At 44.5% G+C, this 12,545-nt stretch overlaps 1 protein-coding gene and 1 long non-coding RNA gene across 2 annotated transcripts in view; one reads left to right on the forward strand and one right to left on the reverse strand.

The window, feature by feature from the left end:
* The window catches only part of LOC133569611 (uncharacterized), a 45,617-nt gene extending 35,244 nt beyond the window's left edge, over window positions 1-10,373 (forward strand). Inside the window, exon 5 of the long non-coding RNA XR_009809836.1 lies at window positions 10,031-10,373. This is a non-coding gene — a long non-coding RNA (uncharacterized LOC133569611). The remainder of the gene's footprint in view (window positions 1-10,030) is intronic.
* dok6 (docking protein 6) overlaps window positions 1-11,598 on the reverse strand; it is a 138,872-nt gene extending 127,274 nt beyond the window's left edge. The window contains exon 1 of the mRNA XM_061922070.1: window positions 11,249-11,598. Coding sequence (XP_061778054.1) covers window positions 11,249-11,314 — 66 coding nt within the window. The 5' untranslated portion in view covers window positions 11,315-11,598. The remainder of the gene's footprint in view (window positions 1-11,248) is intronic.
* Window positions 11,599-12,545: the final 947 nt, after the last annotated feature.

Here is a 12,545-nt window from a genome sequence, read left to right on the forward strand (position 1 = left end):
GTCACACTTTGAACTGGACACCAAATCTGTTATCTGTTTCTTTGTCAGTTAGTGGGAAGCTTGGCATGCCATGCTGTTAACTAGTGTGTTGTACTCTGGTGTGTAACTTGACACTGCAACTCTGAGTGAGTCTTGCAGATGTGCATGGTGAGGCGTGTTCTGTGTTTGTTCTTGATGAAGTTCATGTCAGAAAAGGCTGATTCACAAAGATAAGTTTAACCAAACAGGCTTGCAACCTTCATAGCTGCTGTGCATACACCACTGTACTTTTCTGTGTCAACAAGGCACGAAAAGTTTGGTGCAGCCTGGTGGGCTTTAAATTTTAAATTGTCAGGAAAGAAGAGGAAGGAATTCAAAAGGTAAACGGGTATATGTGTTTAAAAATCCTAAAATCATTTTAAGGTTGTATTTTTTCTCTAAAATTGTCTTTCTGAAAGTTATAAGAAGCAAAGTAAAAAAATGAATGAATGTATTTAAACAAGTGAAGACCAAGTCTCTAAAATATTTTCTTGGATTTTTAAATTCTATTTGAGTTTTGTCTCTCTTAGAATTAAAATGTCAAGCACAGAGAGACCAGCTTGCTAGTAAATAAATACAATTTAAAAAATAGAGGCAGCAAACTGGTAAGTGCTGCTATTTGAATAATTTTTTAGAAGAGGCCAGCGGGCTACTCATCTGGTCCTTACGGGCTACCTGGTGCCCGCGGGCCCCGGGTTGGTGACCCCTGATCTAAAGGTTCAGAGAATCTGGACAAATCCCTGTACATAAGCGGCAAGGCCTTGAACTTCGACCCCACAGGCGGTAATGCAACAAAAACTGACATCAGTGTGTAAAGGATATCACCACATGGGCTCAGGAACACTTCAGAAAACCACTATCAGTAACTACAGTTGGTCACTACATATGTAAGTGCAAGTTAAAACTCTACTATGCAAAGCCAAAGCCATTTAATAACAACACCAAGAAACGCTTCGCTGGGCCCGAGCTCATCAAAGATGGACTGATGCAAGGTGGAAAAGTATTCTGTGGTCTGACGAGTCCACATTTCAAATTGTTTTTGGAAACTGTGGACGTCGTGTCCTCCGGACGAAAGAGGAAAAGAACCATCCGGACTGTTATAGGCACAAAGTTCAAAAGCCAGCATCTCTGATGGTATGGGGGTGTATTAGTGCCCAAAGCATGGGTAACTTACACATCTCTGAAGGCACTTGGTTATAGAGCAACATATGTTGCCATCCAAGCAACATCTTTTTTAGCAGACAATGCCAAGCCACATACTGCACGTGTTACAACAGTGTGGCTTCATATAAAAGAGTGTGGGTACTAAACTGGCCTGCCTGTAGTCCAAACCTGTCACCCATTGAAAATGTGTGGCGCATTATGAAGCCTAAAATACGACAACGGAGACCCGGACTGTTGAACAACTTAAGCTGTACATCAAGCAAGAATGGGAAAAGCTTCAAAAATTGGTCTCCTCAGTTCCCAAACATTTACGGAGTGTTGTTAAAAGGAAAGGCCATGTAACACAGTGGTAAAAATGCCCTTGTGCCAACTTTTTTGCAATGTGTTGCTGCCATTAAATTTTAAGTCAATGATTATTTGCAAAACAAAAACAAGTTTCTAAGTTTGAACATAAAATATTTTGTCTTTGCAGTCTATTCAATTGAATATAAATTGAAAAGAATTTGCACATCACTGTATTCTGTTTTTATTTACTATTGCCAAATTGACTGGTTTTGGGTTTTGTAGTTATTTTCCTCAATTCCTCTACTTTTGCATTTATTTAGAATGATAATAAATTGTCGAACTAATTCCTTGTTTAATTGCTCTTTAGTCCAGATACTTTAAAACTGGACAGATTAAGAACAATGTAAAAAATTGTGATATTAATCGAGATCGGACAACTTTTATGTTTGTGTTTGCCATATCGCGCAGCCCTTGGATCTGATAATCAGCTTGGAACAGGGGTGTCAAACGTACGGCCCGCGGGCGGGATCAGGCCTACAAACAGGTTTTATCTATCCCACGGGATGAGTTTGCCAAGTATAAAAATGTGTCAACATTTTGGAATGAAAGAAACTGCTGTTCTAAATGTGTCTACTAGATGTCGCAATAGCAATTATTTGTATCTTTTGCAGATTATGCTACATGTGTAAAAAAATTTACCACATGATGTTAGTGTACTAGTCAAGGAAAGTGAGCAAAATACATAAGTAATAGGGGTGTGGGGAAAATCGATTCAAATATGAATCGAATCATTTACGTTGTGCGATTCAGAATCGATTCTCATTTTTAAAAAATCTATTTTTTTTTTTATTTAAAAAAAAAGTTTTTTTTTTTTTTTTGTTTTGTTTTTTTTTAATCAATCCAACAAACCACTACACAGCAATACCATAACAATGCAATCCAACTCCAAAACCAAGCCTGACCCAGCATCACTCAGAACTGCAATAAACAGAGCAATTAAGAGGAGACACAAACACGACACAGAACAAACCAAAAGTAATGAAACAAAAATGAATATTATCAACAACAGTATCAATATTAATTATAATTTCAGCATAGCAGTGATTAAAAATCCCTTACTGACATTATCATTAGACATTTATAAAAATAATAAAAAAGAACAAGTGTCACAGTGGCTTACACTTGCATCGCATCTCATAAGCTTGAAAACACACTGTGTCCAATGTTTTCACAAAGATAAACTAAGTCATATTTAATAGTTAAAACAAATTTAAATTATTGCAATCAGTTGATAAAACATTGTCCTTTACAATTATAAATACTTTTTTTTTTTTAATATACTACTCTGCTAGCATGTCAGCAGACTGGGGTAGATCCTGCGGAAATCCTATCTATTGAATGAATACAGAATCATTTTGAATCGGAAAAATATTGTTTTTGAATCGAGAATCGAATCGAATAAAAAAAAATCGATATATTATTGAATCGTGACCCCAAGAATCGATATTGAATCGAATCGTGGGACACCCAAAGATTCACAGCTCTAATGAATACCATCCTGTAATTTGATTTTGATATTATTTTTTTATCTCAATAGATTGAAAATCAACACCAATGAGTTGACTGATGAACATGATCACATATTTTATTCAGAAAGTATAAATAATGACAAATAACGGTACATTTTTCAGAATGTGCGTGTTCTATTTCTAAACAAAGAAAACAATCTAAAGTTGTCTTTATTAAGTTATCGTGCCGTGGTTTTATCAGTCTGGTCCACTTGGGAGTAGAATTTTCCTCCATGTGGATCCCAATTTAAAATGAGTTTGACACACCTGGCTTAGAATGATCACAAATAAAAAAAGCAATAATATCACAAATTATAAAGCTAATAAATATGGTTAAAAAAATGTATTTTTCACATCTTTATTTACATCACTTGATAGAACTGATAAGAACACTGCTGGATACCAGCATAGGCGCCGATCTACATTTCTGCCAGTGGGTGCTTGCTGTGTGTGTATTAAAAAAAAAAATAGACGTTCAACGAAGTAAATACCTTTTCTTTTGACAACACTCAATAAATTTTCGGGAACTGATGAAACTAATTGTTGAAGTTTTGGAAGTGGAATTCTTTCTCATTCTTGTTTTATGTAGAGCTTTAGTCGTTCAACAGTCAGGGGTCTCCGCTGTCGTATTTTATGCTTCATAATGCGCCACACATTTTTGATGGGAGACAGGTCTGGACTGCAGGCGAGCCAGGAAAGTACCCGCACTCTTTTACTACGAAACAACACTGTTGTAACACGTGACTTGGCATTGTCTTGCTAAAATAAACAGGGACGTCCATGATAACTTGGATGACAACATATGTTGCTCCAAAACCTGTATGGACCATTCAGCATTAATGGTGCCTTCACAGATGTGTAAGTTACCCATGACTTGGGTACTAATACACCTCCATACCATCACAGATGCTGGCTTTTGAACTTTGCACCTATAACAATCCGGTTGGTTATTTTCCTCTTTGTTCCGGAGGACACCATGTCCACAGTTTCCTAATATAATTTGAAATGTGGACTTGTCAGACCACAGAACACTTTTCCACTTTGCATCGGTCCATCTTAGATGAGCTCGGACCCAGCGAAGCCAGCGGCGTTTCTTGGTGTTGTTGACAAATGGGTTTTGCTTTGCATAGCAGAGTTTTAACTTGCACTTACAGATGTGGCGACAAACTGTATTTACTGACAATGGTTTTATGAAGTGTTCCAGAGCCCATGTGGTGATATCCTTTACACACTGATTTCGTTTTTTGGATGCAGTACCGCCTGAGGGATCAAAGGTCTATAATATCATCGCTTACATGCAGTGATTTCTCCAGATTCTCTGAACCTTTTGATGATTTTACGGACCGTAGATGGTAAAATCCCAAAATTCCTTGCAATAGCTCGTTGAGAAATGTTGTTCTAAAACTGTTCGACAATTTGCTTATAAATTGGTGACCCTCGCCCCATCCTTGTTTGAGAATTACTTAGCATTTCATGGAAGATGCTTTTATACTCAATCATGGCACCCACCTGTTCCCAATTAGCTTGCACACCTGTGGGATGTTCCAAATAAATGTTTGATGAGCATTCCTCAACTTTATCAGTATTTATTGCCACCTTTCAGAATTTCTTTGTCATGTGTTGCTGGCATCAAATTCTAAAGTTAATGATTATTTGCACAAAAAGAAAGTTTATCAGTTTGAACATCAAATATGTTGTCCATCCATCCATCCATCCATCATCTTCCGCTTATCCGAGGTCGGGTCGCGGGGGCAGCAGCCTAAGCAGGGAAGCCCAGACTTCCCTATCTCCAGCCACTTCGTCTAGCTCTTCCCGGGGGATCCCGAGGCGTTCCCAGGCCAGCCGGGAGACATAGTCTTTCCAACGTGTCCTGGGTCTTCCCCGTGGCCTCCTACCAGCTGGACGTGCCCTAAACACATCCCTAGGGAGGCGTTCGGGTGGCATCCTGACCAGATGCCCGAACCACCTCATCTGGCTCCTCTCGATGTGGAGGAGCAGCGGCTTTACGTTGAGCTCCTCCCGGATGGCAGAGCTTCTCACCCTATCTCTAAGGGAGAGCCCCGCCACCCGGCGGAGGAAACTCATTTCGGCCGCTTGTACCCGTGATCTTATCCTTTCGGTCATGACCCAAAGCTCATGACCATAGGTGAGGATGGGAACGTAGATCGACCGGTAAATTGAGAGCTTTGCCTTCCGGCTCAGCTCCTTCTTCACCACAACGGATCGATACAACGTCCGCATTACTGAAGACGCCGCACCGATCCGCCTGTCGATCTCACGATCCACTCTTCCCCCACTCGTGAACAAGACTCCTAGGTACTTGAACTCCTCCACTTGGGGCAGGGTCTCCTCCCCAACCCGGAGATGGCACTCCACCCTTTTCCGGGCGAGAACCATGGACTCGGACTTGGAGGTGCTGATTCTCATTCCAGTCGCTTCACACTCGGCTGCGAACCGATCCAGTGAGAGCTGAAGATCCCGGCCAGATGAAGCCATCAGGACTACATCATCTGCAAAAAGCAGAGACCTAATCCCGTGGCCACCAAACCGGAACCCCTCAACGCCTTGACTGCGCCTAGAAATTCTGTCCATAAAAGTTATGAACAGAATCGGTGACAAAGGACAGCCTTGGCGGAGTCCAACCTTCACTGGAAACGTGTCCGACTTACTGCCAGCAATGCGGACCAAGCTCTGACACTGATCATACAGGGAGCGGACTGCCACAATAAGACATTCCGATACCCCATACTCTCTGAGCACTCCCCACAGGACTTCCCGAGGGACACGGTCGAATGCCTTCTCCAGGTCCACAAAGCACATGTAGACTGGTTGGGCAAACTCCCATGCACCCTCAAGAACCCTGCCGAGAGTATAGAGCTGGTCCACAGTTCCACGACCAGGACGAAAACCACACTGTTCCTCCTGAATCCGAGGTTCGACTATCCGGCGAAGCCTCCTCTCCAGTACACCTGAATAAACCTTACCGGGAAGGCTGAGGAGTGTGATCCCACGATAGTTGGAACACACCCTCCGGTCCCCCTTCTTAAAGAGAGGGACCACCACCCCGGTCTGCCAATCCAGAGGTACCGCCCCCGATGTCCACGCGATGCTGCAGAGTCTTGTCAACCAAGACAGCCCCACAGCATCCAGAGCCTTAAGGAACTCCGGGCGGATCTCATCCACCCCCGGGGCCTTGCCGCCGAGGAGCTTTTTAACTACCTCAGCGACCTCAGCCCCAGAAATAGGAGAGTCCACTACAGATTCCCCAGGCACCGCTTCCTCAAAGAAAGACGTGTTGGTGGGATTGAGGAGGTCTTCGAAGTATTCCCTCCACCGATCCACAACATCCGCAGTCGAAGTCAGCAGAACACCATCCGCACCATACACGGTGTTGATAGTGCACTGCTTCCCCTTCCTGAGGCGCCGTATGGTGGTCCAGAATCGCTTCGAAGCCGTCCGGAAGTCGTTTTCCATGGCTTCCCCGAACTCTTCCCATGTCCGAGTTTTTGCCTCCGCGACCGCTAAAGCTGCACACCGCTTGGCCCGTCGGTACCCGTCCACTGCCTCCGGAGTCCTATGAGCCAAAAGAACCCGATAGGACTCCTTCTTCAGCTTGACGGCATCCCTCACTGCTGGTGTCCACCAACGGGTTCTGGGATTACCGCCACGACAGGCACCAACAACCTTGCGGCCACAGCTCCAATCAGCCGCCTCGACAATAGAGGTTCGGAACATGGTCCACTCGGACTCAATGTCCCGCACCTCCCTCGTGACATGTTCAAAGTTCTCCCGGAGGTGTGAATTGAAACTCTCTCTGACAGGAGACTCTGCCAGACGTTCCCAGCAGACCCTCACAATGCGCTTGGGCCTGCCAGGTCTGTCCGGCATCCTCCCCCACCATCGCAGCCAACTCACCACCAGGTGGTGATCGGTAGAAAGCTCCGCCCCTCTCTTCACCCGAGTGTCCAAAACATAAGGCCGCAAATCCGATGACACAACTACAAAGTCGATCATGGAGCTGCGGCCTAGGGTGTCCTGGTGCCAAGTGCACATATGGACACCCTTATGTTTGAACATGGTGTTTGTTATCGACAAACTGTGACGAGCACAAAAGTCCAATAACAAAACACCACTCGGGTTTAGATCCGGGCGACCATTCTTCCCAATCACGCCTCTCCAGGTTTCACTGTCGTTGCCAACATGAGCGTTGAAGTCTCCCAGTAGGACAAGGGAATCACCCGGAGGAGCACTTTCCAGTACTCCCTCGAGTGTACCCAAAAAGGGTGGGTATTCTGAACTGCTGTTTGGTGCGTAAGCACAAACAACAGTCAGGATCCGTCCCCCCACCCGAAGGCGAAGGGAAGCTACCCTCTCGTCCACTGGGTTGAACTCAAACGTACAGGCTTTGAGCCGGGGGGCAACCAGAATTGCCACCCCAGCCCGTCGCCTCTCACTGCCGGCAACGCCAGAGTGGAAGAGGGTCCAGTCCCTCTCGAGAGAACTGGTTCCAGAGCCCTTGCTGTGCGTCGAGGTGAGTCCGACTATATCCAGCCGAAACTTCTCTACCTCGCGCACTAGCTCAGGCTCCTTCCCCCCCAGTGAGGTGACGTTCCACGTCCCAAGAGCTAGCTTCTGTAGCCGAGGATCGGACCGCCAAGTGCCCTGCCTTCGGCTGCCGCCCAGCTCACAATGCACCCGACCTCTATGGCCCCTCCTATGAGTGGTGAGCCCATTGGAGGGATGACCCACGTTGCCTCTTCGGGCTGTGCCCGGCCGGGCCCCATGGGAACAGGCCCGACCACCAGGCGCTCGCCATCGTGCCCCAACTCCGGGCCTGGCTCCAGAGCGGGGCCCCGGTGACCCACGTCCGGGCGAGGGAAATCTGGGTTCATTTCGTTGTAATTCCATTGAAGTCTTTGAGCTGCTCTTTGTCTGATCACTCACCTAGGACCTGTTTGTCTTGGGAGACCCTACCAGGGGGCATGAAAACCCCCAGACAACATAGCTCCTAGGATCATTGGGACACGCAAACTCCTCTACCACGGTAAGGTAGCAGCTCAGAGAGGAGCAAATATGTTGTCTTTGTAGCATATTCAACTTAATATGGGTTGAAAATTATTTGCAAATCATTGTATGCCGTTTATATTTACATCTAACACAATTTCCCAATTCATATGGAAACGGGGTTTGTACGTTCTCACGCAGTTGCTTTTAGCTGCGGGCATTACACTACAGCCACTCTTTCTTGTCTCTCCTTCTCACAGAGACTTAAAACAAGCACACCTTCTTACATACGTCACGCGTGCAACGTCACACGCCCTCCCCGAGCAGAGAGGTAGCGACATGGGCAACGTTAGCTGTGATGCTAACGATGTGTTGCAAGTGGTAATACGAGAGAGAGAAGGTGCGAATCTGGTAATAAATGTAGGAAGAATTAAATCCTAAGAAAAACAACACGGGATCCATTGTCTGGCGGTGGTTTGGCTTCAAGCGAGAATATGCACATGAACATTTATACAACAGAAGCATTGCTACAAAAAGTAGCAGCACTGCTAATTTGTAGCATCATTTGAAAAGTCACCTGCTAGAGAATGAAGAGTGCTTGTAACTCTACATGTAAACATCTCCGTTTGGTGCCACACCCACAAAATACTGAAGCAACAATTTCCACATCAACACCGTAGGACATATACTATTGGATATGCAGCTCATTTTTTGGTGACACTTATTGAAATATCTTGTATCAAGCATCATGCACAAAAGTGCACTTTATTTATTTTTAACTATTGTAGTGGTGTTCTGTACAAAAAGTGCACTTTAATTCAGTGTTGTTTTGATATGTCATCTTAGTGACATCATGCACAAAAGTTCACGAATAGCTTGTTTTAAAATGTATCTGACAATCTTGCACTTTCTGTTTTGAAATTAGATGAATGTTTGTGCCACTGCTTAATAACTGTTTAATACATGTCATTTTTCTAAATGGACTTAGTTGTGATTTCCCTCTCTGCATGAAAGTTTAAAATGAGCATATATTAATGCAGTATGAAGAAGAATGTTTTAATGTAGACACATAGAATCATCATACTGCTGTGATTATATGTATGTATACATGAATATATGTAGAATATATTTATAATATTCATATATTACATATATTGTATATAATATATTATATAAAATATATTATTTACAGCAATGAGGTGGCAAGTTGTCCAGGGTATACCCTGCCTACTGCCCCAATCCAGCTGAGATAGGCTCCAGCAGCCCCCCGCCAACTCGAAAGGTATAAGCAGTAGGAAATGGATGGATGGATTATATTATTTATTATGATTATTGTCTGTTGTGAACCACCTATGGTACTGAATTTCCCCCATGGATCAATAAAGTACTTTCTATTATATTGTATTCTATATGTATCAAGTGTTAATTCAAGGCTAAGGCCAAATATCCAGATATATATTGTGTATCGCGATATGGTCTAAAAATATCTGGATATTAAAAAAAGGCCATATCGCCCAGCCCTATTTGCATATATATTATTCCGAAACTCTGAGGATGCTGCTGTTCTGTCTCCCTGTAATGTTTGTCTGATCTTGAATGGGATTGTGCTGAAAATTTTAATGTTCCTGAAGGAATAAACAAAGTACTATAGAATCTATCTAATCTATCTTCTCAGCGGGTTATGTGTGGCTTAACAGGTGACCAATCAACCAGTCCAAAGACAGTTGGGATAGGCTCCATCTCCCCATACTGTAAATGAGAACAAGCAGTATAGAAAAGAGTGTAATAATGAAACATCCATCCATCCATTTTCTACTGCTTATTCCATTTTTGGGGTCGCGGGGGGTGCTGGCGCCTATCTCAACTACAATCGGGCGGAAGGCGGGGTACACCCTGTACAAGTCGCCACCTCATCGCAGGGCCAACACAGGTAGACAGACAACATTCACACACTAGGGACCATTTAGTGTTGTCAATCAACCTATCCCCAGGTGCAGGTCTTTGGAGGTGGGAGGAAGCCGGAGTACCCGGAGGGAACCCACGCAGTCACGGGGAGGACATGCAAACTCCACACTGGGATTGAACCCAGGACTGCAGGACCTTCGTATTGTGAGGCAGACGCACTAACCCCTCTCCCACTGTGATGCCATGGTCTAAAAATATCTAGATATTAAAAAAAGGCCATATCGCCCATGCAGTCCTACATGTATATATATTATTCCGAAACTCTGAGGATGCTGCTTCTCAGCGTGTTATGTTTGGCTTAACAGGTGACCAGTCAACCAGTCTAAAGACAGTTGGGATAGGCTCCAGCTCCCCATACTGTAAATGAGAACAAGCAGTATAAAAAAGAGTGTAATAATGAAACATCCATCCATCCATCCATCCATCCATTTTCTACCATTTATTCCCTTTTTGGGGTCGCGGGGGGCGCTGGCGCCTATCTCAGTTACAATCGGGCGGAAGGCGGTGTACACCCTGGACAAGTCGCCACCTCATCGCAGGGCCAACACAGATAGACAGACAACATTCCCACTCACATTCACACACTAGGGACCATTTAGTGTTGTCAATCAACCTATCCCCAGGTGCATGTCTTTGGAGGTGGGAGGAAGCCGGAGTACCCGGAGGGAACCCACGCAGTCACGGGGAGGACATGCAAACTCCACACAGAAAGATCCCGAGCCTGGGATTGAACCCAGGACTGCAGGACCTTCGTATTGTGAGGCAGACGCACTAACCCCTCATCCACTGTGATGCCATGGTCTAAAAATATATAGATATTTAAAAAAGGCCATATCGCCCATGCAGCCCTACTTGCATATATATTATTCCGAAACTCTGAGGATGCTGCTTCTCAGGGGGTTATGTGTGGCTTAACAGGTGACCAGTCAACCAGTCCAAAGACAGTTGGGATAGGCTCCAGCTCCCCATACTGTAAATGAGAACAAGCAGTATAGAAAAGAGTGTAATAATGAAACATTTTCAGTATTATCTTTTAAAGGTAATGACGGATGCTGTGAACTTTTAGCAGTACCAGACTGGCAACTTCATGGGCGATATAGGGCTTTAAGTTCCACAAGAAGTCCTCAAGAATATAAGTAACGCTTAATTTATCATTTATCATTTATAATTTGTACTCCAGATGCCGCCGGTGTTAAAGCTCATCCTCCACACCTGCTTCCCCCGACACGTGCAGCAGTACTCACCCCCAGTTTCTTACTCCGTATCCTCACGTATCCTTGTTTTACTATGTCGTTGAAGTTGGAAGCCATGGTCGAAGGGACGCCGAGAGCTCCCCACACACACCACTTTAAATAAAACAAACCCGCTTGTTTTTTCTTTGTGGTAGTTTGTTTTGTTTTTTCCCCCCTTCTGTTATCGTCACGCAACGCGTCTCATAGGAGGCTCTGTCCGCGAAGCATCCTGCCCGGGAGAGGGGAAGCAGAGCGGCGGGCAACCTGCTTCCGTGTCAGCGCTCAGGCTGCCCGGCTTCGGCTGCGCGGTCCATCCGGGGAGATGATGGAGGGAGGCGGGAGATAGCATTTGTCAGCTGATTCATTGGAGCGGAGAGGGGATGGCAGAGGAGAGGGGATGGCGTGTGCTTTCTGGACCGAACCATCTGCGGCACAGAGGGGGGTCAAGGCTGGCTCACAAATCAAGGTGCCGGGAGGAGCACATAGGATGTTTATATTGCCTTAAAGTAAGTTTTGTCTGTACTATTAAAATGCAATTTTATATGTAATGCACTTCATGGCTAAAACAAGATGACAGCATACAAACATTGGATAGTTTATTAGGAGAAGTTGCTAATGTTTTGTATATTTAAGTGCCAAACATGGAAAACAGGAGGAACGCATATGGGTACCGCATGCACACATTAAAGGCCTACTGAAATGAGATTTTGTTATTTAAACGGGGATAGCAGGTCCATTCTAGGTGTCATACTTGATCATTTCGCGATATTGCCATATTTTTGCTGAAAGGATTTAGTAGAGAACAGCCACGATAAAGTTCGCAACTTTCAGTGTAAAGAGAAATGCCCTGCCTCTTCCAGAAGTAGCAGACGATGACGTCACATGTGTGGGTGCTCCTCACATATTCACATTGTTTTTAATGGGAGCTGTCACGCCAAATTTCTTCTCCCTACACCCCCCCCCCAGCCCCCATTTACTTCCGGGGTCATGATTAATACAGACGCTTTGTTAACGCCATATTATACAAAAAATTTAAAAACAATTTACAAACACAAGCTATGGGATGACATAAGAGGAAACGTGACCCCGGAAGTAAATGGGGGAGGGGGGGTGAGGTTTTTGTAGGGGGGAAGAAATTTGGCGTGACAGAGCCTACAACAAAAAGTGCTATTTGGACCGAGAAAACGACAATTTCCCCTTTAATTTGAGCAAGGATGAAATATTTGTGTTTGAGGATAATGATAGCGACGGACTAGAAAGAAAAAAAAAAGTAAAAAAAAACAACAAGATTTTATTGGGACGGATTCCA

The sequence above is a fragment of the Nerophis ophidion genome, linkage group LG15, assembly GCF_033978795.1.
Source record: "Nerophis ophidion isolate RoL-2023_Sa linkage group LG15, RoL_Noph_v1.0, whole genome shotgun sequence".
Classification (NCBI taxonomy): domain Eukaryota; kingdom Metazoa; phylum Chordata; class Actinopteri; order Syngnathiformes; family Syngnathidae; genus Nerophis; species Nerophis ophidion.